At 41.0% G+C, this 27449-nt stretch overlaps 1 protein-coding gene across 1 annotated transcript; it reads right to left on the bottom strand.

Annotated features, from left to right (window-relative positions):
- Nucleotides 1–575: 575 nt before the first annotated feature.
- KIF3B (kinesin family member 3B) lies at nucleotides 576–26539 on the bottom strand. The gene is made up of 9 exons (XM_072110729.1): nucleotides 26392–26539; nucleotides 16622–18084; nucleotides 14715–14816; nucleotides 14513–14635; nucleotides 14312–14430; nucleotides 6309–6422; nucleotides 6124–6229; nucleotides 2015–2193; nucleotides 576–1567 (listed from the first exon to the last, which is right to left on the bottom strand). The coding sequence occupies exons 2-9, from the start codon at nucleotides 18020–18022 to the stop codon at nucleotides 1480–1482; spliced, it is 2232 nt and encodes a 743-aa protein (XP_071966830.1). The 5' UTR covers nucleotides 18023–18084; nucleotides 26392–26539; the 3' UTR covers nucleotides 576–1479.
- Nucleotides 26540–27449: the final 910 nt, after the last annotated feature.

Genomic DNA, 27449 nt, shown 5'->3' on the forward strand with positions numbered 1-27449 from the left:
TGGCCCCGGTAAGAGGCCTCTGGCATGGTCTATTGGTCACAAGTGGCTTAACACATGGAATGCAACACTTGTGACCCGCGACCTGGATACGTCTGTGTGGTGGTTCTTGAAGCGCTGAATCCAGCAGCATGGTCTGTATGTGTTTGGATTGCTCACTTTTACACAACCAGTGCAAATTCTCCATGACCTTTTTATAGTGGAAGAATATTCCATATATCCACTCCATATAAATGTAAACCCCTTTCTTTCTTTTTTAAATACCTCATTAAAGATAGTATACATTGGCAATATACATTTTTTTCCACTGTGCGGAGTTGGCACTTGAAGTCAAATGAAGTACCGTATTCTACATTTAAGTGGCAAGTTTTTACTATTTTATTAAAATAAAACAGTACAATTCAGCTTCAATAAAAAATAAATCTATCAGTGCCAACCACAGTGTCCCAAACAAAACTAGTCTTCCCTTTCAATTCCCCATCATAGTTTCATAATAAAAGTACAGCTTCACAAAGGGTGAAATGTAAAAATATTAGAGCTGTAAGGGTCACATGGATGGTGAAGGAGGACACACTCTCTCTGGTGCAGAAAAGAGATTTTATTTAAATATACATTCACCGAGAGACAAAAGTACAAATAAATAGATCTCCCTCCTGCTTGTTCCTGGACGGGGAAGAAGCCATCACTGCATCATGTTGCCCTATAAAATTCACAGTACCTATGGCTCCTTCAGATAAGGCCAAGGACGTGCAGTGCCTCCCAATCACATTGCACCTCCAGGGCTAAATGTCAGAGAGGGAAGCATGAAAGGACACAAACAAACAAGCAAGCATAGCCATGAACACTTAACGCCAAACAAGAAACTGAGTGCAGTCACAATACAAAGCAGCAAAATGGCAGACGGCATGAAGTGGATTGGAGCACTTGTAATTGTGAATACCAGGGGAACTCTATGATGTCTACCCTTTGATCTCCTTCACTGAGCATAGAGAGAACACAGCAAGCTTAGTGTCTGATCAATACCGTACCTCATTGCTCAAATTTACAGTATAAAAGTGGACGACTAAATATACATCTAAGTTTTTTTTTTAAAAAAAGGATAAATACCAGAAAAGAAAGGTGAGGGTGTTAAGAGATCAGTGCAGAGGCTGAGTGTCTGGTACATCTTATGTGTACAGATAACACCCAATTTCAGGTGGAGCCGAGTACACTTATGGTCTCCACGTCCTTCGATCCATTCCAAATTTACTCCGACACCATCACACTTTCCATATAGATGAAGTCATGCCGAGCACAAATTTGTTGCCATGTTACAAGCCTTTTGTTTACGTATGGATGATTCCCATCTTCACCTTGCGGGATGCATGGCCATAGAAGAGTTGGGATCTGCCCTGTGGCACGTGCAGTTCATCTTCTAGTCAGTTCATCCTACTACTTCATCTACTGATTCAAGAGTCTTAGTTACAGCTAAAATTTCTTACATTACTTTGGAACCAATCCTCTTGATTGTGGAAAATGCGAAGATCCAGATTGACCAGGAGGTGGAGCAGTTCTTCGGCCAGTCTTAGGTCTGAAAATAATGGAAGAACAAATATAAGGATTTACAACATAAGAGAGTGGGTACAAAAAGTACACAAATTCAATTTCCATTTGGACAATAGTTAATGAGAAGTGCAGTAACAGCATGGCTATGGTGGAGTCACTGATCATGACTAACTTGTGATGGGTTTAATAAGGTTAATTCACTAAGACACTAATCACCCATAAATTACCATAAAAAACATTCTAGAAAGGTTCTATTAAAGAGTTTCAACATTAAAGACGGATTTCCTATCCACGGCATAGCAGATTAGTGTCTGATCCCTGGGGGTCTGACTGTGGGGATTTAAGTCAATCAGCCCCACTGAGCTTCCCTATAGTAATTATAAATTTTGGGATGGGCCATCCTTGAAGTCAGGGATGTGCAGGACAAACACCAATAAATCCTTCCTGTCTTAAAACCTGTAAGACCACTCACCTGGCTTTGGATTTTTTACTAGCAGAGCTCTCAAACGTTGAGGCATCTACCTGGATGTCGTCCTCATCCTGCAGAGCAGCTTCCAAAGCAGCTTGGACCTTGGGGGCCACAGCCGGCCCCTCATAGTCACGAGTTGTCCGACTTGGCATATCAAGCTCTAGCAAAACAATATTCTCAGCCTATAAGAGAAAAAGTGGTGAAGTGAACATGATGCCATTGAAAGTACTGACCACTCCCCAGTGACCTATTGCTGTTAAATACTGTACTTAGTCATTATTATGGGAAAATCACAATCAATGATAGCAGGCTGGATGTTCAGCCTTTGTAACAGTCCTAATATAAGACTGTCAACATTTAACCCCAAGGTCCTTATGCCTTACAGCTACATCACTGCCAATGTTCTGCATAAGCCAATGAGTGGGTAACCTTCCATTACATAGAGAATCTCAATAAATAAATATTAACAAACATTTTAATATTGAGATACAAATCAGCCAACATTCATGTTCTTCTAGGGCAGTCTGGGGTTAATATCTGGGAGTCACTTTTTTTTTCCTCAGTATGCTATCCAAGATCCAAGGCAAGCAAGCTGACCCTTTTAAGACTTTTAAGTCTGGTATATGCATCTTTTTTTCACATCTAAAATATTGTTAACCAGATCTGTTGAAAAAAAAAGCATAAAAAATAAAGAGCAAGTAAGCCATCAGTGAATATGACTATTTGTGAATAGGCCCTAAAAGTGTTTGTCAGTGCACTCATGGTAGGGCAGTGCCAGGTTACATTAAAGGGGTTGTCCACTTTAAGCACATTCCAGAAAATAATTGATATTGTTTGTGTAATAAAAAGGTATACATTTTTCCAATATACCTTCTATAACAATTCTTCACAGTTTCTAAAATCTCTGCTTGTTGTCAGCATGCTGTCACGCAGCAGTAAGGTTCATTGTTTATCTCCTGTAGATAAACACCAGTCCAAACACCGGGTCCCGGTGCATGGGCTGAGCCCTCTCCATAGCCGGTAAGTCTTTGCTACATATTGCCAGCACCGATCGTGGGTATTTTCTTGCTGATTGCATGGGTGCCACCATCTTTCCGAGGATCGTCGCTCCCCGTGACGTCATTGGGAAGCGACGATCCGTCCCATGGTAGCCTCGGGTCTTCCGAAGACTCGAGGCCACTTCGTTTTAACCCATTCATTACAATGTGCTAACAGCACATTGTAATGAATGAGAAGTAAAATCCCCATATACTGCTATACTGTAGTATGGCAGTATATAGTAGGATCAATCAGACAACCTAGGGTTAAAGTACCCTAGGGAGTCTGAAAAATAGTAAAAATAAAAAGTTAAAAAAATTATAATAAAAAAACCTAAAAATTCAAATCACCCCCCTTTCCCTAGAACTGATATAAATAAACAGTAAAAATCATAAGCACATTAGGTTTTGCCGCGTCCGAAAATGCCCGATCAAAATATAATAACGGTTTTTCACTGCGTTTAACCCTGTAACGTAAAACCGCACCTAAAGTAAAAAATTGAACTTTTTTCCATTTAATTTTTTTTTTTTTAAATTCTATAAAAAGTGATCAAAAGGTCGTACAGTCCTGAAAATAAATTAATTGATAACATCATCAAAAGTCACAAAAAACGACACCACTCGCAGCTCCGTACATTGAAGTATAAAAAAGTTATTAGCGCAAATAAAAAATTTTGTACATGAGGTTTTAATTTTTGCAAATGTATGAAAACATTATAAAACCTATACAAATGTGTAGACATGTCGTTTGGCACGTGAAGTGAAAGCCGTAAAATCCAAGCCCACAAGAAAACGGCGCAAATGCGTTTGTTTACCATTTTCACAGCATTTGGAATTTTTTTCTCCGCTTCCCAGTACACAGCATGGAATAATAAATACCGCCACTATGAAGTGCAATTTGTTACGCCGTCACACAGAAAGCCGTCACACAGCGCTTTACGTTTAAAAATAAAAAAAGTTAGATTTTTGAAGGTGGGGAGTGAAAAATGGAAATGAAAAAACAGGAAAGGGCCCAGTCCTGAACCGGTTATTACACCGGTGTGTGATGCTAACATGCACCTGTGTGACATGACTATGGAAGACGGTTTATCTACAGGAAGTGATCATAAAAAACTTTTTATAGAAGAATAGCAAGCAGTGATCTAGAAAACAGAGATGAAATAATACAAAATGTATATTGAAAAATTGTACAATTTTCCATTACACAAACAATATCGGTTATCTGCTGTAATGTGCTTAAAATGGACAACCCTATTAACATTTCTGGTGGTTGAGGACAATTAAAGGGAACCTGTCACCTGCTTTTAAACCACTACAAAGCAAGACCCTCTTTCTATTTAGTTACAAAAGATTCAATCTTTCCAGTAATTAGGCAAATTTGAATATATTTTATTGAGATACAATAGATCCAGTTACAAGGTGTGTGCCACTTTGATGGCAGGTGGTAGGAACAGAGAAAAAGGTGCATGGCAATAAAGCATGTCTTATATGCAATTATTTTTTTTAGCTGATGACAGGTTTGTTTTAAAAGGTTTATGTCATATATTAGCGATTGTTATAAATAACCGTGTAATGAAAACCTCAGCAGTATTCATAACATTATCAATAAACGAAGTCATTTGGGCATTTATATTCAAAGCTTCTTAAAGTTTGGCAGTCCCCTTTTGCAAGGCAGTGTCTGTTTTAGTCATATAAGTCCTTAAAGGCAAGTCTCTATCAGTCCTGGTGTATACAATTTCAGTTCCCCCTGGTTTCCAACCCCGGATCTTCTGACTTTAGGGTCGGCAGCCATCTTGCCTGACGCTTGGATCTTCTCTCTCCCTCTGCTCCCTGCAAGGGCCCCTCTCCTTGCATTCCAGGACAAGCTCTAACACACTGACATAGACACTGATTTCCTGTCGGCATCACAGTGTGAGGAGTGTAAAGCTTCAAGCTACAGGCAAGTTCTTTATCCAGAGCAGAGAGAGGGGGGTATATAGTAGAGCTGACAGTATGTAATGGCTGTGATAGCAGAGGGGAGAAAGTACAATGTTCAGAAACTAAATGAAAGTGTAGATAAACCTGTACCCTGATAATCTCATCACATTGTCATGACACTATCTCACAGCACTACAGGGATCATAATGTGTGTGTCCCCATCCACAATCTGGAATCTTACACTGACCATCACCGAGTGATAGGAGCTAAAATAGCAATAAAACTTTGTAAAGTAAGGGCTTAAAAATGATCTTTATTGTGTAAACATCACTAGGGGGTGGAAATTTGAGAATTTTCTTTCATGGGCAAACCCCTTTAAAAAGTGTCTCAAGCCCTTAATATTAAAAAAGAAAGGGCAAAACAGCACTGTTTAATTTATTTATCCAAAGTGTACCTGATAAATATAACATTTAGGACAGTTTTTGTCACCCAAGCTATTTTTATTGTCAACAGATAAACACGTTGTATGTTCTATATGCAGGGTATGGAACACCACGTCCTCATCACTCTTTTGGTGAAGGAGTGCTACAAGAGCACCCTCTTTCTGAGCCGAGTAGCTGAGTACTTTTTGCAGTGTAGCAGTGCAAGTGAAATGTATTTGTGCAGTTGATAAAAATGTAAAAACAGAACATTTGCGACCAATTTATAGGAGTCAATGGGGGTCATTTACTAAGGGCCCGATTCGCGTTTTCCCGACGTGTTACCCGAATATTTCCGATTTGCGCCGCTTGTACATGAATTGCCCCGGGTTTTTGGCGCACGCGATCGGATTGTGGCGCATCGGGGCCGGCATGCGCGCGACAGAAATCGGGGGGGCGTGGCCGAACGAAAACCCGACGTATTCGGAAAAACCGCCGCATTTAAAAACCGAAAATGTGTCGCTTGGGGAGCGCTCACCTTCACCTTCTATGGGATGGTGCATTCCGGGGCGTTAAGATTATTTTCGGCGCTGCAGCGCCACCTGGTGGACGGCGGAGGAACTACCATCTTAAATCCCAGCCGGACCCGAATCCTGTGCAGAGAACGCGCCGCTGGATCGCGAATGGGCCGGGTAAGTAAATGTGCCCCAATGTGCTTTACATGGAGCAGTTTTCATACCCGGTATCTGGGGTCAGGCCGGACCATCATAGACATCTTGGCATGGTGACACAGCGGCCTCTTGTAGCCTATGGCAGACGTGGGCCTTTTCATCATTTGCTGATTTCTATGAAAATAAAAATGCGGTTAAGACGGATGCAAAGGAGGTTAGAACAGAAGGTAGATCCATGTAATTGAGTACTCACTCCAGCCTGCTGATTGGGTGAAGCTTCCATTGATCCTCCTCTTCCTCAAAATAGCAGCGATTCATCATTTTGTTTTTCTCTTCCATTGAAATGAAATTCTCAATGATCAAATGCCTGGGGTGTAAAAGGGCCAGAAGTCATCAAACATCTTGTGATCCAATCATGAATTCATTGATTCAGAAAGTAAAACCAGAAAATAGCAGGTAACAAATACATATGACATGAAAGGAGGTGATAAAATGTACAGGGCATGTTGTCTTTAAAGGGAACTTGTCAACAGAAATTAGAAAGAGAGGACAGAAGTCCAAACCGGCTCAGTGCTTATAAAAGGCGTTTCTCTTAATAGGACCAAAGTAACAAAGTAAGTGTGTCACAAAACAAAATGCAGGATAGGCACGCGTATCTTCATGGGAAAACAATAGGAACAGCTCCAAAAATTCCTGGTATGGTCTTAATATTAGTCTTTATTTGTCATAACAACACTAATGAGCAGTTTATGTGTTTCAGACAATGTTATTATAATCGTTTCAAGACCAAGTTATTTTCATTTTTTTTTTTAATTTCCGGTTTTTACTCCTCCTTCCAACTTTTTTTTAGTTTTTTTTGTTTACAAGGCTATATGCGGGCTTGTTTTATGTCCAACAAATTTTATTTTCAATGGGCACCATTTAATATTCTGTGCTATGCATTGGGAAGCTTGAAAAAAGTCCAATGGCGGTTAAATGAGCAAAAAAACAAATTTGCACCATATTCTGATGGGTTTTATTTGAACGGCTTTCAACGTGCGCTCGAGATGACACCTCTGTTATCCTTTGGATCAATACGATTTCAGTTATACCATGTTAGAAAGACACCCCCGAAAGACACGATAGAAAGACACCCCCGATAGTAAGACGTAGTGGGTGTTTTACGGGGGTCGGCTAATGAAAGACGTACCCCGAAAGTAAGACATAGTTAGAGCGGACGGAGCCGCTTCATGTCAATGCAGCCTCTTCATGTCACTGCTGTAGCTCCCGGCCCAATAGAAGATTATGTGACCGGAGCTCAGCTACTCCGTGCAGGCTCCGGTCACATGACTCAAGGCAGAGGAGACAGCGCTGCACACTGTGGAGTCTGCAGCATGGAGCTGAGGGAGAAGCTTCCTGCTCTATGTTACTGGAGCAGCTCCTCCCCCTCCTGTGTAGCTGCTAAACTCTGCTACATCAGTCCAAACAGGAGGGGGGGGGGGGAGCAGGGAAGCACATGTCATCCTGGACCAGCTACTACTCAGCCCTGCAGTCAGTGCCCATCAGAAACACTGAAAAGTATGTATGTTTATGTGTTTTTGTGTAGTGTGTATATAGGTGTGATGCCTGATCTATATGTGAACATTGTGTATGCATGTATAATGTATGAATGTAGTGTGTGTCAGTGTGTTTGCTTGCACAGTACTATAGTTTGTGTTAAAACACCCCCCCCCCCCCGCCTGAACAAAAATCGACATTTTTTTCCAATATAAGACATACCCCGAAAGTAAGACAGTGTCATACATTCTTTTTACCCCCAAAAGACCCACTGTCTTACTTTCGGGGAAACAGGGTACCATATTTATATTGTTTGATTATGTCTCAATTCCTAAATACTTGCATTGTCATATTCTGACACCTGTAACTTTTTCATACTTCAGTGTACTGAGTGGTGTAAGTTGATCAATGATTGCGGGATCGGATCGCGTTTCATTTATACCATTTTGAAAACTGTACAATCTTTGGATCACTTTTTATTGGAGGCAAAAGGCGATTCGAACATTTAGGCACTATTTACCGTTATGGGTTCCATTGCTAATAGCAGTTCTTCTTATTTTATAATAGATCAGCCATTTTGAAAAGCGGCGATATCTAATATATTTACGATTTTACTTGTTTACTTTTATATGTGTTCTAGGTAAAGGGGGTGATTACAATTTTTAGTTTTTTTTCAATATTTTTAACTATTATTTCAGTCCCACTAGGGTACTTGAACCCAGGGGGTCTGATCACTTATAAAATATACTGCAATACAACTGAGCAGATTGTAATATAGAATTACTAATGACAGCTATGGGAGCATCTAATAGGCCATTTAAAGATGACGTCGCCCTGAAGCATGCCTGTCAACGGTCGGTGCCAGCACTGCCCACCTGCCGTGTATGGAGAGAGATTTGTCCGTGAGTTCAAAACAGAATAAAGATAAAGAGATTTGTGTTCAAGTGTCAAAAGTCACTGCCTGAGAAAAAGAACACTTAAAATATTAAATTTTAATTCAATCAATTTAAAAAAGGGCCACTCTTCAGCCACTAGAAATTCAGTATATCAGGCGTATTCAGTGTATGTATTGGGGATCGGGACTATATTGCTACTCCCACTCATATCACCCCCTTTATTTATTATTGTTTCCTAATTAACATACAACTGACTAGAAAATGTGTCACACACACGCAGTCATGATTTAACCAGTTGAGGTCACTGCATACTGCTAACACACAGTCCACCAGTAGAGTGCTATTCACATTAACTATAACTTGCACTCTAACTAATCCTCTGTTTGTCCTCCGCCTGACGCGTTTCTACACTCCCCAGCAGGGTAGTGTGTCATCAGAGGCTTAAAGGTAGAACCTATAGGATATCGCCGATACACAGAATCATATTTATGTGTGTATCGGCCGGCGTCACCCGGCACTATTGAGGCCGTAGACGCGCGCGGCAGATCGCGCGAAGTATAAAGGGTAAGCCACGCCCACAATGGGAGGAGCTACCTCCGAAAGTGGCCAATCGCGGCAGGACCCCAGAAGAGGGCTCGTCCCCTGATTGACAGATTGAGAAACCAGGGACCTAGCAACTTCAGCAGTATCTGTAAGTATACCCCATAGTCGCCGATGCAAATTGCAATCCATTTAGTTGTGTTCCCATGCCCAGGATTGTTTAATACATGCATGGCCCCCACATCGGATTGCATCAAATTCAACAAAAGAGTTATTTGAGGATCGTATTGCGGTTTATATACTCCAAAAAGTTCTGACAAATCCATGATGACAGAAAGAGTGTACAGTGAAAGGATCCATCATACAGTAAAGGATGTTCAATAAAAGGGATGGAACTAGGGTGGTATAGGCCAAGAGCACACTGAAAAAATATAGAGGAAAAGAATATAAAGGTACCATCCATGAGGAGATGGAATGAGGTTACTCATGAAGATCATAAGAAACAGCTATAATTTATTAGATCATTGAGACCCCGGGGTTTCTCTGTGGCCAACACACAAATCCATCTCGCCTCGCGTTGGAGGAGGACACGATCAAAGTCCCCTCCACGCGCTGGAGGTGTCACCAATTCCACCCCCTGAAACTTAATGCTCAGGGGGTCACCATCATGATTGTCCCATACATGACGGGCGATCGTGGTGTCTTTGGAATTTTTAATATCCCTGACATGTTCTCGGATTCGCACCCGGAATTCCCTAAAGGTCTTTCCGACGTACTGGATGCCACATTGACATGTACCCAGGTAAATCACCCCCATGCTTTTACAGTTAATAAATTGTCTGTTTTTAAACACTCGCTTGGTTGATGTGCTGGTGAATGATTTACTCGTGGCGATGGATTTACAAGCCTTACATGACCCACATTTGAAGGTACCAGTGGGTGGTTTAGGCATCCAAGTACCGACCATGGGTGGTCCAAGATGGCTATGGACCAATTTGTCCCGCAAATTTTGACCTCGTCTATATGTAATTTGCGGGACATCGCCCACTTGGTCCCCTATATCCGGGTCCAATTTAAGGACCTTCCAGTGGGTGGACAGGATATCCCTCACTTGTTGGTATCGAGAATCATAGGTCCCTATGATCCTTGCAGTGCCGGGCGAGGGATCCCTAGTTTTAGGAACAAGGAGATCATCCCTATTGCTGGTAATGGCCGCCTGATACGCAGTTCTTAAAACATCATCAGGGTACCCTCGATCTTTAAATCTCGATCTGAGGTCCGCTGCGGCTGATAGGTATTCAGCCATGTCTGAGCAATTTCTCCTAATTCTGAGATATTGCCCCTTTGGTATGCCGCGTTTCAGCGCTTTAGGATGCCAACTGTTCCATACCAGAAGGGAGTTTGTTGCTGTAGACCTCAGAGATCCAATCACACACTATCTCCTTTCTGGACCTATCCATCACAAAAACTGAATCGGGTAGGCTGAGCACCAAGGTGTTCAGGAAATCTACAGCAACAAACTCCCTTCTGGTATGGAACAGTTGGCATCCTAAAGCGCTGAAACGCGGCATACCAAAGGGGCAATATCTCAGAATTAGGAGAAATTGCTCAGACATGGCTGAATACCTATCAGCCGCAGCGGACCTCAGATCGAGATTTAAAGATCGAGGGTACCCTGATGATGTTTTAAGAACTGCGTATCAGGCGGCCATTACCAGCAATAGGGATGATCTCCTTGTTCCTAAAACTAGGGATCCCTCGCCCGGCACTGCAAGGATCATAGGGACCTATGATTCTCGATACCAACAAGTGAGGGATATCCTGTCCACCCACTGGAAGGTCCTTAAATTGGACCCGGATATAGGGGACCAAGTGGGCGATGTCCCGCAAATTACATATAGACGAGGTCAAAATTTGCGGGACAAATTGGTCCATAGCCATCTTGGACCACCCATGGTCGGTACTTGGATGCCTAAACCACCCACTGGTACCTTCAAATGTGGGTCATGTAAGGCTTGTAAATCCATCGCCACGAGTAAATCATTCACCAGCACATCAACCAAGCGAGTGTTTAAAAACAGACAATTTATTAACTGTAAAAGCATGGGGGTGATTTACCTGGGTACATGTCAATGTGGCATCCAGTACGTCGGAAAGACCTTTAGGGAATTCCGGGTGCGAATCCGAGAACATGTCAGGGATATTAAAAATTCCAAAGACACCACGATCGCCCGTCATGTATGGGACAATCATGATGGTGACCCCCTGAGCATTAAGTTTCAGGGGGTGGAATTGGTGACACCTCCAGCGCGTGGAGGGGACTTTGATCGTGTCCTCCTCCAACGCGAGGCGAGATGGATTTGTGTGTTGGCCACAGAGAAACCCCGGGGTCTCAATGATCTAATAAATTATAGCTGTTTCTTATGATCTTCATGAGTAACCTCATTCCATCTCCTCATGGATGGTACCTTTATATTCTTTTCCTCTATATTTTTTCAGTGTGCTCTTGGCCTATACCACCCTAGTTCCATCCCTTTTATTGAACATCCTTTACTGTATGATGGATCCTTTCACTGTACACTCTTTCTGTCATCATGGATTTGTCAGAACTTTTTGGAGTATATAAACCGCAATACGATCCTCAAATAACTCTTTTGTTGAATTTGATGCAATCCGATGTGGGGGCCATGCATGTATTAAACAATCCTGGGCATGGGAACACAACTAAATGGATTGCAATTTGCATCGGCGACTATGGGGTATACTTACAGATACTGCTGAAGTTGCTAGGTCCCTGGTTTCTCAATCTGTCAATCAGGGGACGAGCCCTCTTCTGGGGTCCTGCCGCGATTGGCCACTTTCGGAGGTAGCTCCTCCCATTGTGGGCGTGGCTTACCCTTTATACTTCGCGCGATCTGCCGCGCGCGTCTACGGCCTCAATAGTGCCGGGTGACGCCGGCCGATACACACATAAATATGATTCTGTGTATCGGCGATATCCTATAGGTTCTACCTTTAAGCCTCTGATGACACACTACCCTGCTGGGGAGTGTAGAAACGCGTCAGGCGGAGGACAAACATAGGATTAGTTAGAGTGCAAGTTATAGTTAATGTGAATAGCACTCTACTGGTGGACTGTGTGTTAGCAGTATGCAGTGACCTCAACTGGTTAAATCATGACTGCGTGTGTGTGACACATTTTCTAGTCAGTTGTATGTTAATTAGGAAACAATAATAAATAAAGGGGGTGATATGAGTGGGAGTAGCAATATAGTCCCGATCCCCAATACATACACTGAATACGCCTGATATACTGAATTTCTAGTGGCTGAAGAGTGGCCCTTTTTTAAATTGATTGAATTAAAATTTAATATTTTAAGTGTTCTTTTTCTCAGGCAGTGAGATTTGTCCGTGAGCCCTATCCATACTCCCATTTACGACAGCCTGATGTATTTTATGATGGGCGTTAAAGACTCTGCCAAGTCTGCAACGTGTAAACTGTTCATTATGGATGGCTTTTACCAGTTGTTATGACAAATAAAATACTGGAGTGCTGGAACTATTCCTATTGTTTTCCATGTCAATAGAAATTAACCTAATAACTGGTTTTGAGCATCTTGTCAAGCAGATTAACATCTTCCAGATCCAGTTTCTTTCATGCCCCATCATTCTGAAAATCAAATTTGAAATTGTTGGTTGTATAAAGAGACTTTAGAACTGAAGTCAAGTTCTCCCTTAATGATAATGTCTGATGTGATGCGAATGACATGACACACTAGATTCTCGGGGAGCCAGTTATGATGTTCCTGGATGTAGAAACACCAATTACAATGAAGAAGGCATTCTGATGAAGGGAGAGCTCAACTTCATTGTTAAAGGCTCTGCTTCTGTTACTTTACACAACCAGATCTACTACATCTCACTTCAATGTTGATTATCTGGATAATGGCACCACACTAGGCAATAAAAGAGACATGAACTGGAAGGGCTTTAGCTGCTTAACAACATAACGGCAGCTGTTTATTAGGTACATTTCTGTCGACAGGTTACTTTTAAAGGACATCTACCACCAGTTTTACTGAAGGTAGAAATATCCTACTAATCATATCCTGAGGAATTATGCTCCTCGGCACTTCTTTTATTATTATACGCCGCAATTTCGGTAATATAATCTTCAAAATTATGCTAATCAGTGGCTACTTCAACGGAGAGCCTCAGAGCACCTTGTCATATCATTTATTTAGTCCTATGTTACTCTACAAGTCCAGCCTGTCCACAATACATAGAGCAGGTGACGTCACGGACCAGGTGAGACTGGTCGCGTAACGTAGGAGTGAATAAATTAAAAGACGATTTGCTCTGGTGATGTAGCGGGAGCATAATTTTTATAACTCTATTGCAAAATCTTGGCAAATAGAGTTATAGTAAAAGAAGTCCTGAGAAGAATAGTTCCTTAGGAAATGGTTAGTAAAACTAATGGTAAATGGCCTTTAAATGCAGCATCTGACACACTTCTGCCAAATTATTAACCTCTGAAGGTACCAATCATATGACTGGATGGAACAGCTTCTCCGCTATGGATATAAGCTACCTCTTGACTAGTTTGGCAGAGAAAAGTCCCAAATTGAATCCTCTAATGTAAATAAGCACATTCTGTGATAGGTATAAAACTCTTTATGTAAAAAAAAAAAATAGCACTGGCCATCAAGGCTGGTACCAACACTTAAAAGTAGCCCATCTAAATAGCCACTATAGCTGTAGCAGGCGGGCAACAGCAGTGCAGCATGTAATTTTCATAGTAAAAATATAGGTAATCCCAGACAAACTCTGAAATAGGGTGTAATAAAACTGGGTCTCATTCTTTTCCATAGCTTTGAGCCTGTGTAATGAGGAATGTGCCATTGTAGTGATGATTCAAAGTCTGTTTGTTATAAATGTCTGCAATTATAAAGCAGATATAAACAGCCTGATAAATAATTCACACATCCTGCTCTCCATTTCCTAAACAGATTACAGGGACACAAGACCACAAGCAACCAGATACCATATATCTGCTGATGAAGTCATGCAGACTCACCCAGAGATTCATTAGAGGGGTTGTATACGCTGTCGGGGAGCAGGGTGTCTCAAGTTAATGGCATCCCCAAAAAGCTGCTTCAACTTTGATTTGCAAGTTTTTGCAATTGCATCTAGATACCCATGAGACCTTTCCCTGTTTTCTGCTGTTGACTATACCATTTGGCAGAGATAATAATAGATTTGTCATAGCGCTTCAGATACCCACTTTAACTTCAGTTCTCTGGTAAGTTCGTTCTGCGTCTGCTCCAGTTCCTGGCGCTCTTTGATGTGTTCTTCCTGTAAGTCATGGATCTCCGCTTTAACTGCCTGAAGCTTGGAAAAGAGCTGAGAAACAAAGGGAAATGAGTGATGGCCTTAAATTGTGCCACCCAAACTGTGGAGTGATAAACATTAACACAAAACTCACCTTTTTGAGTTTCTTAGTTTTGATGTCAACCTCCTGCTGCAAGGAACTGTACGTCTCTTTCAGCTCCAGCGTCTCCTCATCACGACTATCCATCTCCTGCTGCATCTCCCTCTCTCTACGTTTCTAGATTAAGTAGACATAATTTAGACTTCTGCGCCTTGTAGTGTAGATTTAGGCATTTTCAAGTAGATCTAGTACTTGCCTGCTCAGCGATCTCATGTCTTTTCTGCTCCAAGATCTTCTGCTGTTCATTGGTATGGTCAACAATATTCTTTCCACCAACAAGAAGTTTACTCTCCATAGCCTAAGAGACAGCCTCCGCATTAGTGTACATAAAGGGTGACAAGCTGATATAACAATACGCTACTCAGAATTTCCTTTATATTCAACCAGGAAAACATATCCATGCTAAGAATTAGGATGTGAAGAGGTTATGGGCCCTTAAAGGGAACCTGTCAGCAGCCGAACTACCAGCACCCTTAGGTAGGGTATGATATATCCTTTCCATCATTCTGCCTTTCCTACATACCTATAAAAAAATAAAATAGACTCCAAAGTCTTATGCAAAGTCTTTTAGGAGGATGGAGGAGCAGCACTACTTCAGACACTTCTAACTTGGACTGAATAGAGGTACCATGTTACTGGTCATAGTGAATATGAGAAGGATTGTGGTTCTGTATACTAAAGAATTGGAGATGGGGACAGTTAGAAATAGCTGGGAATTTGAGTTACAGATAAAGATCCAATTCCCAAATACGGCTTTTATTGCCGGTAATCAAAGTTTTTAAATAAACAGAACCACCAATTTGATACATTTTGAAAGATGAGACTCTCTTTACAATGACACCAGTCCCATGGTTGTGCAATACAGCCCAAAAGTGGAGCATCTGAAGCAATGTTCACTTTCTAGCCTCTAAAAATTATTCTTTTCAGCTCATTTCCATATGGAATTGAAGACAAATATATCAAACAGTTATGTTTTAGTGTGAAAGATGCAATAGTAGAAAAGATATTTCATAGCTTACATGAGGGTGCTAAATTATGGCGACAGCTGATAAAGATCTCAGCTGATTAAATAGACAGGCACCGGAGAGTATAATAATGCAATGACTTGAATAGCGGATAAAATCTTGCACCAAAGCCAGGCACTCAATACATCAAGAATTTTTATACGGCAGAAGGCTAATATGCATAATGTTACATCTAACAATGTGGCATCATTTATGGTCAGTAACACATGTCACCTAATATCTACGTTGGTCCTCTCCAATAAGTAATAAGAACCCCTGATTGTTCATTGACAGCAAGGCAAAACACAGTTTAGTGGACTACTACCACTGACCAGCAAGAGCTGACCTACTGAACTCAACACCTTAGGTATGAATAAAACAGTGCATCTTGGAAATTAAAGGGGTTGGCCACTTTCAGTAAATAATTTATTACTATTTGTGTAATGAAAAGTTATACAATTTTTCAATATACTTTCTGCATCAATTCCTCATAGTTTTCTAGATCTCTGCTTGCTGTACTTCTATAGAAAGCTCCTCTATTTACTTCCAGTGGATATAATCTGTCTATGCTGATGTGATGGAAGGGCAGGTGAACGAGCCGTTATTATCACTGAGAGTAATAGGAGCTGTGTGATAATAACGGCTTTTGCACCTGCAACTCCATCACATCACCATGGACTTATTATATCCACTGGAAGTAAACTTGAAGCTTTCTATAGAAGCAAAGCAAGCAGAGGTCTAGAAAACGGTGAGGAATTGATACAGAAAGTATAATGGAAAATTGTATAACTTTTCCTTACACAAACAATATCAATTATTTGCTGAAAGTGGATAACTCCTCTAATTTCTGAACCTTGGAAAGTTCTTTAGAGTCTAGTCTGTAGAGTAGATTTGACAATCAATGGACCCATGAATCAATGAATTAAATAGAAACCAGATGTCAGTATTGATGGGAATATGAAAAGTAGAAGGTAAAACCCTATGGCACTTGATAAGAGATTTACAATCAGATCTATGTTCTGAAGGATTCATCAACAGCTCTCTATAATACTTCATAAATTAGGTGTATTCCCATCTTCTAACTTAAAAGACTTTTTACCTTTACTTTGGATGACAACATTTCCATAGCTTCCTTCTCTCTTCTTAGATCATCCATCTTCTTTTCCTTCTCTTGTAAGAGTTTAAGTTTTTCCTCTGCCACTAGACTGTGGTCTTCTATAATGGCGTTCTTCTCAATCTCCAGCTTCTCCTGCTGCTCCCTCCAATAATCTTCTTTATCCTCCACCTCATCTTCTCCCTCACAAGAATCACCATCTTCATCATCCTCTCCCGCTCCATCCACACCCATTCTCCTTTTTCCCCTTTTACGTCTTTTACCCACAACCCTTTTTTCTAGCTGTGCCTTGAGCCTTGCAATTTCTTCTTGGAATTCCCTTAATAAGGCATCCTTGGGGTCTTCATTGACTCTGGGCTTGTTCTTGATGTTTTTGGCACGGTTTGAGTAACGTAATGTGGTCAGGGTCTCTTCCACATTATATGAGGCTGGGCCAATATTTGCTACCATGACTGTTTTGGCATTGCCACCCAAAGAGTCTTGCAACAATCTAGTAAGTTTGGAATCCCTGTATGGTATGTGAGTGCTTTTGCCATCTACAAGGGCTGATATTACATTTCCCAGTGCGGAAAGGGACAGGTTAATCTTTGTAGCCTCTTTTAGTCTTTCCCCTTGGGCTCCGGTCTTTGTTTGCCGTTCACTTCCAGCCAGATCTACCAAATTTAGCTTTCCTACACGGATATGGTTTTCGCCGTCCAAACCAAGCTCACTGCACTCAATAGTAATCATGAAGATGGCATGTGAACGGGAGCTGTGCTCATTCATGTTGGTTGCACCAACTGAGCGGTTCTGGTTTCCCACATTCATGACATGTTCAATCTCTTTCACACTCTTAGTGACAAAAGATGAAAGATCCTTCACATATACACCTGTGTCCGGTCTTTCTTTCAGCTCCAGGCGTTTAGACTGGTCTTTAGAGAGAAGGTCTCTGATCTCTTCCTGGTAGATCTCTAGATATGATGCTCTCACTAAGTACTGTTGGTTCTGGGACCTTGAAATGTGTGTAAAGATATGATCAAATGAGTTTGGTATCACTCCCCTCTTCTCAGGGTCGTTCCTTATCCCTTCCATTGTGTACGTTTTTCCAGTGCCTGTTTGCCCATATGCAAAAATTGTTCCATTGAAACCGAGCAAAACAGAGTCAACCAGAGGCCGGAACGTTTCATCATAAAGCTCAACCTGCTTGGAATTACCATCATAGACGGCATCAAAGGTAAACGTTTTAGGCATCTCATTGGAAGCTCCTTTCTGGATCCTCACAGACACTTGACCAAGCTTTACATCGACATTTACTACTTTTTCAAACCCGGCAGCTGTTTCTTTGCTGTTCATGGGCCGACAACGAACCACAACTCGCACAGATTCTGAACTCTTTAACTTTGACATCTTGAATTGGTTCAGGTGGTTCTGAGGTCCTGATTCACTTCTCCACTCTTCTAATTACCACCCTAAGAGGAAGAAAGGAGATTACATTGTGAAAAAAGTAATTCTAGAATTAAATTCGAGTACGTCTCCATAGCATGCAGTGTATTACATACAGTAGTGGCTCAGCAGAACATCTGTCATCTCTGTGGAAAGAGGCAGACTGCCTGATATCTGTTCAAGGTCAATGTGCCAGTAAAGTGGGTCACAGGAGAGGAAGAGATAATATTGCTGTTGTTGCTATGCTCACAGCTCAAATACTCAGAGCTTCACAAAGGTCCATTACAAAAAAAACTAATAACAAAAGATAAAAAACAACTTACTGCCACTGCTTGTAGTGGCAATAGGTCACACAAGGGTAATGTAAATGCTAGAGTCCTCAAATATAATTAACCACTACACCCAATTAAAAAAAAAAAAAAAACAGACTAGAAAATACTACCAAAAGCACTATCAAGTGTGTTGGGGCAGTAAAGACAAAAGCATGTGAAAAACCCCAAATAGTACCTTATACAACACAGCAAATATGCCACAATGCTTCTACTGGATCTCTGACATACTGTACTAGAGGAGAAATAAAAGGAATTTTTTCAATGAAGCTGCAACATTAAAGAGCCACAGCAGAAGCATTAAGGCACACTTACTTTATTATCTAAGGTACTATTTGGTGTTTATGGAGTAGATTTGGGGTGTCAGATTGCCTTTAAAATATGTGTAATGTAACATTTGACGATTAATATCATATATAGACAATCCAAAATATAAGGTGGTGTGGCATCAATGCCTTCTTGTAAAGCTGTGATAAAAAGGAATAAAGTCTTCACCCCAAAAATAACAGGTTTCTATAAAACATGATTCCATGCATCCAATATTAGTGTGCATTACCCATGAGGTATTTAATGACACATAGCATGTAAAGCCGTATAGAAACATTAAGGCTGCAACAAAATACAATCAGTGTCCATGCACCATAAATAGTGAAGCACATCATTTACTATTGTGCCTTTATTGGAAGAGGTGGACCATTTCACCGGAGGATCATTCCAAGGAGTTGTAGTAAAGACGCTGCTTCCTGTTCTCATATTTTACTCCCCTGGAATAACACCATCAGCAATGAATACAACGCTACATATTGACATTTTTATTTAAGAATTAAATAAAGGACCTATTACTCATATTATTTCAAGTTAATATTTACCATATGTCTGCTCTATGCTTCCTGTAACAGAGGCCGCAAACAATTGTACTGTGGTTCATTGTTTGCAGCCTGTGTGTTAGGCTGCATTCAAACAAATGTATGAAAACAGCCCTTTATACGGGTAGAAAATGGTTCCATTCATAATAATGGGCAATTTGGCCATTCATTTACATGGCCGTATTGCCCACAGTACTGTATTATATAGTGAGCAATATAAAAATATAGAGCATTTCCTTTTTTTTTATCATACATTTCCGCACATCCTTATAGAAGCCTGTGGGAACCTATAAATTATATGTGCTGAATATGGTTGTGCACTGTATTCTGCCGTATATATATGTGCGCAATATCCAGAACTAGCGGGAGGTGCATTCTATCAGCCAGCCAATAGTCAACGCGTTTTATATGGATACGGATGAAAATTGTCACATATATACGGATTCATGCAGCACAGAAATACAAGACTGGAAAAATCACGTTCGTGTGAATGTAACCTTATTGTGAGGTCTCAAGCATCACAGAAAGACAGGATGTAAACAATAGGAAATAATCTTTATTCAAAAATTCATAAGAAAAAACTGTTAAAAAGCTCTCCAGTGCGCATACTCCTGTTTTTAACTTATGAATTTTTGAATAAAGATTATTTCCTATTTATATCCTGTCTTTCTGTGATGCTTGATTACTATCTTGGGATGTTAATATCTTTCTTAGGTTACATTGGACCAACTTTTTTGTACTTATTGTGAGGTCTGCTTCTAAGCTGATGACAGAAGAAAAGACTGCCCAAGATACACACTCACACACCTATGTATTGGAGGACAGCAACCAGGAGCCCAAGCATCATTCTTCAATATCCACAAATTCCCAGGAAGTCCAAAAGATGGGAGCTCCTCACCACCCCACACCTCTAGCTGAACCGTACAAAGTACAGGGTTACGGCATGCAGCAACACATGCGGATGATACCAGTAGCCATGTGGATGTTTTTGCAGCTTTTTCCAACAGCATCTGCTCCTTACCCAAGAAGGAATCCACCTTTTTCATTTAAAAGTAACGGGGAAAGGAATCCAAAAGCGAATTGCTGAGGCAAAACAACTGTTTATTTCTTATTTTTTTGTTTAATTGATTGTTAAATTTGTAACTGTACACAGCACTGGAAATGAGAAAGCTATTTATGTTTAATGTGTCGCTACCTGTGCACCATAGATAATGGATTGACACATTAGAAGGGTCTCATTAGTATTTTCTGTGCTCTCTGAATACCGGATATCAATCATACACACATACGTATGGACACAAACCTGATAATTCTCAGCACTGGAGGTACAATGTGTAACAGTTACCATTTGATCTTTAATACCATCTTAATAGAATAGCATGTTCTACACTAATAGTTGACTGAAGTCAAGCCCAAAAGGGTATTAACAATATCCAGTGCAGCTATGAAATACAGAAGGGGTACAGTACACTGTGTGCAGAAGGTGCAATTCTGAAGAAATACGTACCAGCAGAATAGCGAGTGTAGCTTTAGAGTATAATATAGGCTTTAACACAGCAGAGTATAGGTAACATTTGACATGTATACTGAAATTGCTTTTGAAAACGATTGAGCATATAAAGTGGAGGGGTTGCCCATAACAACAGAGCAGCTTTCAGCTAATCTGCTAATTTAAAGGGGTATTCCCATTTCAGCAAATAAGTTTTATTGTTTGAATTAAGGAAAGTTATACAATTTTCCAATATACTTTCTGTATCAATTCCTCACGGTTTTCTTGCTGTCATTCTATAGAAAGCTTCATTGTTTATTTCCAGTGGACAGAAATCTGCCCATGGTCACACAGGTGCACAGCTCATATATAACTCACAGCTCTGATTACTGTCTGTGACTGTATGAGCCATGCACCTGTGTGACCATGGACAGATTTCTATCCACTGGACGTAAACATAGAAGCTTTCTATAGAAGGTCAGCAAGCAGAGATCTAGAAAACCATGAGGAATTGATACAGAATCATGTCCATGAAAACACTAAATAGCATTTGGTGATAAAGGGTTGGTCATTTAGGTCTGGTCATTAAGGGGTTAAATTACTTTCAACACGTTCACCAATTTGCTACTCCTTTCTTGGGCATCTTAGTGCTCCACTCCAGGAAATGCATATACCAGACGATGCCGCAGACGCTATATATTGATCGGTCTAAACATATACTGTACATTGTTATGACTCTTCCCCTCTTAGGTTACATGCCGTCTGCCGAGCCTCGGAGCAGAATTCAAGGAGTTACTATACCTTTAAGTTGCACAAGCCGCTGCTTGTAATAATGGCCTTTTGAGAGTTCAGAAAACAGGCTGAACAGTGTATGATATACCCAGCATCAGTCAGACCTGTGATCAGCACCAACCATGATACTGCAAGTACGCCCAGTGACGGCATCATCAGATCACAGGACTGCTTCTAGTTCATGGCTCTTAAAGGGCCAGAGATAGTGAGCAAAGTTGGGAATTTCATATGTATTTTGCCCTTCAATATAAATTTTTTGGGCATTTTCACTTATTACTTTAACTAAAGGGAAATCTACCATCAAATTCAAGCTTTGATATAAAAGGGGCACACAGTGTGTGTGTGGGGGGGGGATTATAGTGCCCCTGCACAGTGTAGCCGTGTGTGAATCTGCAGCAAGGAAGGGCTTTGGTAAAGCCCTTCATGCTCATTAGCATAATTTAAAATTTTTTTATTTAGGGGGCCGTGAATTATAAATGTAAGAAGATTTTCACAGTCATAGAGCCTGGTTCTATGAGTTTATATATGACTGAAAGTTCACAGGTTACTAAGCATTTCTACACGTGTCTGATTGTAACCGATCTATTACATTGTGCGTTTTGCACATAGTAATAGATGTGGAAAATCCCCATATACTGCCAGACTGTAGTACGGCAGTATATGGTAAGATCAATCACACATTCCTAGGGTTAAAGTACCCTAGAAGTTAAATAATATACATATTTGTTATTTAAACTATAAATATCATAAAATTATTTTTTTTTTTTTGTCGAGGTGACACACCAACCGAGTTATGCTCGGTTTTTTGCCGAATTTTGACACACCAAGCTCAAAAGGTTGCCCATCACTGGGATATATCATGCAAATTTGACACATATAATTTTTTTTTTTTTATATAGGATTATCATGAATCCCTTACATTGTATTAGTGCTCATTCAGACGGGTGTTTTTGAGTTCCATATGCTATTGTTTTTTTTGCGGATGGCATACTGACCCATTGATTCCTATGGGTCTGTTCACACATCCAATTTTTTCACAAATATGCAGACAGGGAGAAAAAAATAGCAGCATGCAATATTTTTTTTCTCACCTGCAGACTTTGAACCTCCAAAGAAGTCAATGGATCTGCAAAAAATATGAATGGCACACAGATTTTTCTCAAATGTTGCTGGGCTGTACAGAGAATAGATTAGAAAAACCATCTGATGCGGATACAAAACGGACTGAAAATGGACATCACACGCCAGCATTTTTTCAAACACGCCAATCTGAATAAGTCCTTACACTGCAGATTCACTGCACAGTACACACTATACAACTGCAAAGCCTTCCTTTAGCTGATAAAGTGGGCACACTGCGGGTACCTGTACAATCTCCAGGATGTGGATATCCATCCTAAGTAGCAAAGTCTTCACTCAGGAGGAAAATACACGTTTATGTTTCTTAAGGGGTTAAGCACACATGCCTACCACAGTGTAAAACGGCATTGTGCGCCATACTTTATGTGAACGAATTGCACACTGAATACAGATGAAGGACCATGTTAAAAGAATAGCATGTCCAAATTAGAACAGTTTTCCATGGATTACTATTGAATAATCTGACTATGTATGTTTTATACACATATGTATATAATAATTTTGAAACCCATGATTTGCAATGCTATGCAGGATATGATGGCACCATATGGATTTGTGAAAAACGGATGCCAAAATGGTTGTGAAATATGGAACCTAATGACCGTTTTTTCATGGCTTAAAATCACGTTGGTTGTGTGCATCGAGCCTTAGATTTTACAATTCATTTACTGCTCTTTCCTGGAAACCTTCAATTTCACATAAAGGCCATGTTCACACCTTGAGCTTTGGTTGCATTTTAAAAGGTAATAGAAACACTGCTTTGCGGCTTGGAAATTCAGCTCCTATAAGGGCTGTAGTAACCACAGCAATGCATGTGAGCCCATAGAAATCCATTTTTCCAAGCAAATCCTACATTTATGTGCACGAAGCCTCTACCATTTTCAAAATTATTTTCTCAGTGAACCATAATATTATAAATTCGCTTCTTGTTGTGCCTGGAATGGGGCTGTACCTGCTGATGCACCGGTTTTTATCTTCCTGCAAGAGATGTCAATCAATGTGTACAGGCAAAATATTACTATATACTATTGTGTGCCAGGTTGTAGCGAGACTCTGGAAAACAGTCTGGGATCTGATCTGTCATTTGACGGACTGTCAACAGCAATTCAACCCGGTAACTGCTCTCCTGAATGGTTGAATCACGGAAATCCGTAAAACCATGCTTTAACTGATACAATATACCCTCTTAGCAGCTAAAATCGCTATTGCAAGTTTCTGGAAATCAAATGTCATCCCCTTTTCCTATATCAGGACCAAACTAACATGGATTATGATTAACGACCAATTAAGCAGCCTGCTTAATACAAAAGATTTGATAAAGTTTGGAATCCATGGAGGGCGAAGATATCAGCCTATCCACTGGTACCTTAGGGTCTATTGGCCTGGAAACACTGTGAGCCAGGAACTGATAGGACACTCTGTGTGGGCGGGCAGTTCGGATATTAACCCCTTCCCCCACTACCCCTGTCTGTCCCAGTGGTTTGTTATCCCTTGTCTTAATAGTGTGTCTTTTCTGGCATGATCTGTGTCCCTTAATGATTGACATCCTTGAAGTCGAGGGAGAAACTTGCTGTACCCTATATATACTGGGGGAATTGTAACACAGAAATTTGACTAAGCTCCTCTAGCAAACATACAGAAGTGGGACTTCAAGACAAGACATTTACTTGCATTGTCACCCAAGACTCAAATTGCATATTTTCTAGTATATGGAATGTCACTTATAATAGCTCTCCTGTATCACTTGTAATTTTGGTCCGTAATAGAACCCAGTATGTTCCGTTTGTTTATAACTGTTCAATTAAAGATAGCTGCAAAAACGGCGGCTAGCTCACAGCCACCATAGAAATTGCACAGGCACAGTATAGCGTGAACATTGCGTCTGAGCAGTGCCGCCATCAGAAAAGATAAGGCAGTTCTTCTCCCTGAGCGGAACGGTGAGCAGGCCGAAAACCCTCCATTTCCAACACAGACATGTGTGTATGTGTGATCAAAACCACAATGTTACGCTTACAACAAAAATGTGCTGAAAAAAACCAAACAAACTCTGCTTATAATCAATTAAAAAAATGATTAGATTGTGAGTCCCATTGGGGACAGTGACTGATCTGGCAAACTCTGTGCAGCTCTGCGTAATCTGTATGCGCTATATAAAGAATTATTATTAATTACTCACCTTTCCGACACCCCCGCTGGTCCTCTTCTCATGGCAGTTCTGTGCACGCTGACCGAACACACAATCCGGCATCAACAGGCGCTGACGTGTGTGTGTGTGTGTGTGTGTGTGTGTGTGTGTGTGTGTGTGTGTGTGTGTGTGTGTGTGTGTGTGTGTGTGTGTGTGTGTGTGTGTGTGTGTGTGTGTGTGTGTGTGTGTGTGTGTGTAGTGCCGGACCTGCAGTTGCCAGCACACAGCCTATTATGTCACCGGCTGCTAATGCCAGAGTGGGTGCGCCGCCAGTATGCAAAGACCTGCCACTGCCAGAAGTAAGAAGAAGAATCAAGAAGAGGACCTGTGGGGGGTGTCGGAAAGGCAAGTATTGACTTTTTTTTATGTTCTGGGTAATCTGGGGGCTGGCTACATACTAGCGGGGGCTGGCACACTGGCTACATACTACCAAGGGGCTGGCAGCCTGGCTACATACTACAAAGGGGTTGGCAGCCTGGTTACATACTACAAAGGGGCTGGCTATATAATGGGGCAGACACTAGATGTATATTGGAGGCGTACTATATACTGGGGACATTGGGAGGGCTAACTATATACTCGGGGACAGGAGGTTGGAAAGCTATCCCCTACCACTGGAAGCATTAAGCCTGTGCCCCAATTTGTATGTCTCTTTGGCGCAGCTTTGGGGGTGCTGGAGACCTGATATTTAACCAGTAAAAGGGTACATCTTTTCATCTCTTGTGAGAGGGAAAGGATTTGTGCTGGTCAGCAGACATAAGTGTTATGAAAATCCTCAGGGGTCTCTAACACACAGAAATTTGGGGTCAAACATGATACTGCTATAAAACATCTGCAGCATAATTACACATAGTGTGGATGGGTCAGTTTCCTTTGTGAATATATATTTTGCAGCACCTGCATTTACTAAAATCTCATCCACTTTGTTGGGACTGTAAAATACTTTAAATCAGCACTGTATGAGGTACATGTGAACATAACCTTACACTCCAGAGAATCACATCTGATTAAAGATAAAGCCTGGTAAAAATGTAGACAAATATTAGAACAAGACCTAAATAATAGACATTATTATCAGTGCAGAGATAATCACACAGCCATATAATGGTGACCCCAAACCAGACACTGACATGATGTCTATGAGTGAGACTGCAGAAGATAGGACGCCATAACAGTGGTCGTATGACATCATTAGATCAGGCAATAAACATGTCATCAAGCCACTGAGGTACGAGATATAACATCATGACGTCAGACAGGGCACAGCTCGGAAGATATGGAGCGGGGGGCACATACAGGGCAGGGCTCAGACTGGAAGATAGGGAGTGTTATTGTGAGGGGCATCCACAAGACAGGGCACAGGATGTTACATATGGGCCGGTATTCCGGGTGTCATTCATGTGTCCTGTATCCGATACCCGGACCTCTGTGACCCAGTACAGGGAGCCACTGCGCTCAATCCCGGCCGCCGCCCACCACCGTGCACAGCCGCCCCTCCAGCACCCACTGTCACCCAGAGGCCCGTCCCTCACCTGCCATGTCTCACAGCCGGTCACTGTGTCCCTCTGTCCGGGCGCCGGATGCCGACTGACCGCCGGCTCTCACTTCCTTAGCAACAGGCCCGGCGAAGACGCGTTCACTTCCTTAGCAACGGTCAACAGGCCTCGGCTTGTACTTCCTTAGCAACAGCAGCGTGAACACTCCCACAATCGGCGCAATGATCCGAGAGGAAATCTATAATATGTGAGGTTTCCCAATAAAGGTCACACTAACAAAACACTGGCAGCTCAATATGATAGTGACTTGTGCAAACCACATGCAGAACTTTTATAACTAGAACTAGACAGCCAGACATTTCATACCATTTAACCCTTAAGGACGCACGGTTTTTTCACCTATTTCTCGCTCTCCACCTTTGAAAATCCAGAACTTTCCAGAAGAAATTTTACTTCTCCATGTCACGCCACGTTGTTTTGGGCTCCATTTTTACAACTTTCAATCTTCGCTCCAAATAATACATCTACTTTATTCTTTGGTTCGGTGTTATCACGTTGATACCAAATTTGTATAGGTTTTACTGTGTTTAATACATTTACTGTGTTTAATTCAAAAGTTAAATGATTTTGTGTGAAAAAGAAATTATTTTTTTGCAATCTTCTGACACTAATAACTTTTTCATACTTCAGTGTACGGAGCTGTGATAGGTCATTTTTTCTAAAATGAGCTGAGGTTTTCATTGCTGCCATTTTGAGGACTGTGCGACATTTTGTCACATTTTATTCCATTTTTTATGTCATGTAAAATGGTGTAAAAGTCGTGTTTTGGACATTTGGGCGCTATTTTCTATTATTTGGTTCACCGCCAGCAATACACGTTTTTATATTTTGATAGAGCCGGCATTTTGGGACACGACAATACCTATTGTGTCTGTGATTTTTACTGTTTATTACGTTTTATATCAGTTCTAGGGAAAGGGGGGTGATTTGAACTTTTAGGTTTTTTACTTTTTTAAATTATTTTTGAAACGATTTTTTAAAATATTTTTTTAGACCCTCAAGGGTACATTAACCCCAGATGGTCTGATCTTTCT

Source organism: Engystomops pustulosus, chromosome 6, assembly GCF_040894005.1.
Source record: "Engystomops pustulosus chromosome 6, aEngPut4.maternal, whole genome shotgun sequence".
Taxonomy (NCBI): Eukaryota; Metazoa; Chordata; class Amphibia; order Anura; family Leptodactylidae; genus Engystomops; species Engystomops pustulosus.

What these genes read in the sequence shown, in the direction of transcription:
- KIF3B (XM_072110729.1), bottom strand. Translation starts at nt 18,022, where the DNA reads ATGTCAAAGTTAAAGAGTTCAGAATCTGTGCGAGTTGTGGTTCGTTGT. An exon ending in TGTTGTCATCCAAAGTAAAG is followed by an intron (nt 14,817 to 16,621) that starts GTAAAAAGTCTT and finishes GCTGTCTCTTAG; the next exon opens with GCTATGGAGAGTAAACTTCT. An exon ending in ACCAGAGAACTGAAGTTAAA is followed by an intron (nt 6,423 to 14,311) that starts GTGGGTATCTGA and finishes TTTACACCCCAG; the next exon opens with GCATTTGATCATTGAGAATT.